The sequence below is a fragment of the Pseudophryne corroboree genome, chromosome 5 (assembly GCF_028390025.1).
Source record: "Pseudophryne corroboree isolate aPseCor3 chromosome 5, aPseCor3.hap2, whole genome shotgun sequence".
Taxonomy (NCBI): Eukaryota; Metazoa; Chordata; class Amphibia; order Anura; family Myobatrachidae; genus Pseudophryne; species Pseudophryne corroboree.
This window is the reverse complement of record NC_086448.1, coordinates 505,791,430-505,795,331: the sequence shown is the minus strand read 5'-3', so window position 1 is coordinate 505,795,331 and position 3,902 is coordinate 505,791,430. Positions and strand designations below refer to the sequence as shown.

At 47.9% G+C, this 3,902-nt stretch overlaps 1 protein-coding gene across 1 annotated transcript; it reads left to right on the top strand.

Annotated features, from left to right (window-relative positions):
- Positions 1-237: 237 nt before the first annotated feature.
- FOXC1 (forkhead box C1) lies at positions 238-2,877 on the top strand. Its single transcript, XM_063923051.1, has one exon. It carries the CDS (start codon positions 631-633, stop codon positions 2,107-2,109), a length of 1,479 nt encoding a protein of 492 aa, XP_063779121.1. The 5' UTR covers positions 238-630; the 3' UTR covers positions 2,110-2,877.
- The last annotated feature ends 1,025 nt before the right edge of the window (positions 2,878-3,902 follow it).

The window sequence follows — 3,902 nt, the reverse complement described above, 5'->3', positions numbered from 1 at the left end:
CTCCCACGCACAGAGGTGGCTGCCTGGGGCCGGTGTGTGAGGGCAGTGGGCTGCTGCTGGGAGGATCCTCAGAGACGAGCAGGGTGTGTGGTCAGTGCTGGGACCCAGCTGCTGCTGCTGCCCCCGGTGTCTGTGTCTCTGTGTATTTTCCACTCACAGCCCCTGTCCCGCCGTGTGATTGGTGGAGAACCGTGGTGGGCGGGGCCAGGCAGAGCCCGGTATAGAAGTCCCAGCCCGCTGACTGATGCTCAAAGTGCAGAACTTTCCCAATGTTTCCCCAGCCCGGGAGAGACTGAGCGCCGGCGCCCCCACCCCGACACCCGCACAGACTGCAGCAGGGACGCTGGGAGCGGGGTACCCGGAGACAGCCGCTGTATGCTGAGGAGTAGTCACCGGTGACCGGGAGAGGAGAGGATAGCATACCGGTGCCGTCCCAGGCACTGTCCCAGGGAGCGGAGGTGTGAGAGCCTGTCCCGTGACACCGGGCCTGGGAGCCGGGCATCTGCCGGCCGGACATTACACACTGCGGACACTGCATGACCCTGCTGGCACCCTGACCCCCAGCTCACCCTCCTCTCACCCGTCTGTGTGCCCGGGCGGGAGGCTGGCCGGCGCGGAGGCTGCAGAAGCATGCAGGCGCGTTACTCTGTGTCCAGCCCGAACTCCCTGGGCGTAGTGCCCTACCTCGGGGGGGAGCAGAGCTACTACAGGGCGGCGGCGGCGGCAGCGGCAGCCGGAGGGGGGTACACTGGCATGCCGGCCCCTATGAGCATGTACTCCCACCCGGCTCATGAACAGTACCAGGCCGGCATGGCCAGAGCCTATGGACCGTACACCCCTCAGCCTCAGCCCAAGGACATGGTGAAGCCTCCGTACAGTTACATCGCCCTCATCACCATGGCCATACAGAACGCCCCTGACAAGAAGATCACCCTGAATGGCATCTACCAATTCATCATGGAGAGGTTCCCTTTCTACCGGGACAACAAGCAGGGCTGGCAGAACAGCATCCGGCACAACCTCTCCCTCAATGAGTGCTTTGTCAAGGTGCCCAGGGACGACAAGAAGCCGGGCAAGGGCAGTTACTGGACCCTGGACCCAGACTCCTACAACATGTTTGAGAACGGCAGCTTCCTGCGGCGGAGGCGGAGGTTCAAGAAGAAAGATGTGGTGAAAGACGGGGCCAAGGATGAGAAGGAGCGCCTGTTGAAGGACCATCACCCTGCCCAGGCCCCGGCTGGCCAGCAGCGCCAGCAGAACCAGTCTCAGGGGGAGCAGGACAGCAGCTCCCAACCTGTCAGGATCCAGGACATAAAGACTGAGAACGGCGCCCCTTCTCCCCCGCAGCCCATGTCACCTGCCCTCAGCGCCGTGCCCAAGATAGAAAGCCCAGACAGCAGCAGCATGTCCAGCGGCAGCCCGCACAGTATCCCGTCCGGCAGGTCCATGAACATGGAGACAGCAGATTCCCACCACCAGCAGCACCACAGCCAGGGCTTCAGCGTGGACAACATCATGACCTCTCTCAGGGGGTCCCCGCAGGGCTCTGGCGAGCTGGCCACCAGTCTGATCGCTTCATCCAGGACGGGGATCGCGCCATCCCTCTCGCTGAGCTACTCTCCGGGCCAGGGCTCTATCTATAGCTCGCCATGCAGCCAGAGCAGCAGTGGTGCCGGCTCTGCAGGAACCTATCACTGTAACATGCAAGCCATGAGCCTGTACTCTGGGGACAGGTCTGGACATTTGACCCCAGCCAACACGCCGGCTGCTACCACAGTGGAAGAGACACTGCCCGACTACTCCATCACCACCACCACCACCTCTGCTCTGAGCCACGGCAGCCTGAGTTCTGGCCAGGAGCACCCTCACCAAGGCAGACTCCCCTCATGGTACTTGAATCAGTCGGGGGATTTAGGCCATTTGGCTGGGGCCACCTACCCAGGACAGCAGCAGAACTTCCATTCTGTGCGGGAGATGTTTGAGTCCCAGAGAATTGGCTTGAACAGTTCCCCTGTGAACGGTAACAGCAGCTGTCAAATGTCTTTTCCCTCCAGTCAGTCTCTGTACCGCACATCAGGGGCATTTGTGTATGACTGCAGCAAGTTCTGATCATAGAGCAAGCCCCATCTAGAACTCATATGATAATGTCAGTAAGAAAGGGAGATAGTTAGCAAAATCAAAATTCTCCTTCCCCACCATCCAAAAGCGAAACTAAAAAAAAAAAAAAACAACGAAAAATGTAGTTTCTGTAAAGACTCCCAGATTGGTCAGGTTTGTACAGGGACAGTGTTATAAGCACATAAGTTCCTGCGAAATACAGTTTTGTAAGGTATCACATTTTCATATGTTAAATAGCATATATATATATATATATATATATATATATATATATATATATATATCAAGCTTTTAATGAACTTGTTCTCAGATGTAAATTGCAATATAGTAATTTATTTTTAAATGTGTACATGGATAATGAGGACCAAGCCAGACAGTGTTGTCCACCAGCTTTGTTTGAATATTTGAGTTTTCAGTACAAAAAGGGAATTGTACCCCATCTATTGTATCGGTTTGTTTTCTTCTGTTGAAATACTCTGGAGGCATAGTAGCATTGTTTGTTTCCTAATAAATGACCATTCTATTTGAATGATAACTACGTCTGATAATTTATAAAGGTTACAATTCGTTGGCTAAATATTTGCCGTAATTGAGAAAAGTCCATGGAAATCAATTAACGATTTAAAGAAGGGGGCGTGATAAATGTATAATTGTGTTGTGTGGCCGTCTCCAGTATTTTTCCACTATTCCAATTTATACTGTTGACAAATAATAGCAATTTTCCAAATTTATTTTACGTAATGCAATGTCTCGGCATTATATATATATATATATATATATATATATATATATATATATATATATATTATATAAATATATATATATATATATATATATATATATATATATATATATATATATATATATTCATTCTGTGCAGCGGTAGCTGGGCTTAATTCGATAGAAGAGATAGTATCTCCTGAGATTGTGTGAAGAGCAACTCAGTCTTGTTTGAAGTAGATGTACGTGTTGATACATTTTACTGCTGTTACATGAAAACTACATCTTTAGCCTACCCCTTGTCAGGTAGGATATTCCAGATACAGCTAACCTTAATTTACAAGGTAAAATCCCGAGGCAGTGTACACCCCCTCCTCCTGCACTGATAAATCAGGCAGCGCAGTAAATTCATTAGTTTCCAGTGATATTCCCTGTCAATCAGTATTTGAAAGATCATTAGTGGATTACAGATATCTAGGCCTCTACGGACACTTTAGATAAAGCACTAAGCAATCTGACTCTTATCTAAAAAGGGGGCACTTAGGAGTAATTATTATTGCTCCTTGTCAAAGCTGATCGTTAAAGGTTTATTGCTAATGAATTAAAGTTATTTTCTATAAGAATAAAAAAACATCTACTGCTAAAATCGTCCAGTTTGAGATGTCAAATATTTTTGTTACAACACAAAACGTATTGATCGTTGCTTTATTTATTTTACTTCATTCTATTCTTTTTTTTCACGCCCAATGTGTTTTTGTGTTCATTTGTGACGTAAAAGAAGTTAAATATTTATATAAAAATGAATGGATATTTGTATAATAATACTTTTAATAAACTGTCATATTTACATGGTAGTCTGGCGCGATTTCTGCACAGATGTGTATGGTGATGGGGTTTTGCATGCTGCATGTTTTCATGTAGAGACATTTGGTTGGCGTTTTATAGTGTATGCCAGTGTGAGCAGATTGCACTGTAAACTCATCTTTCAGCTACCGATAGAAATCACATCTATCAATCAGATTATATTTCTCTATTTATTTCAGGTGAAAATATCCTGTAAATGA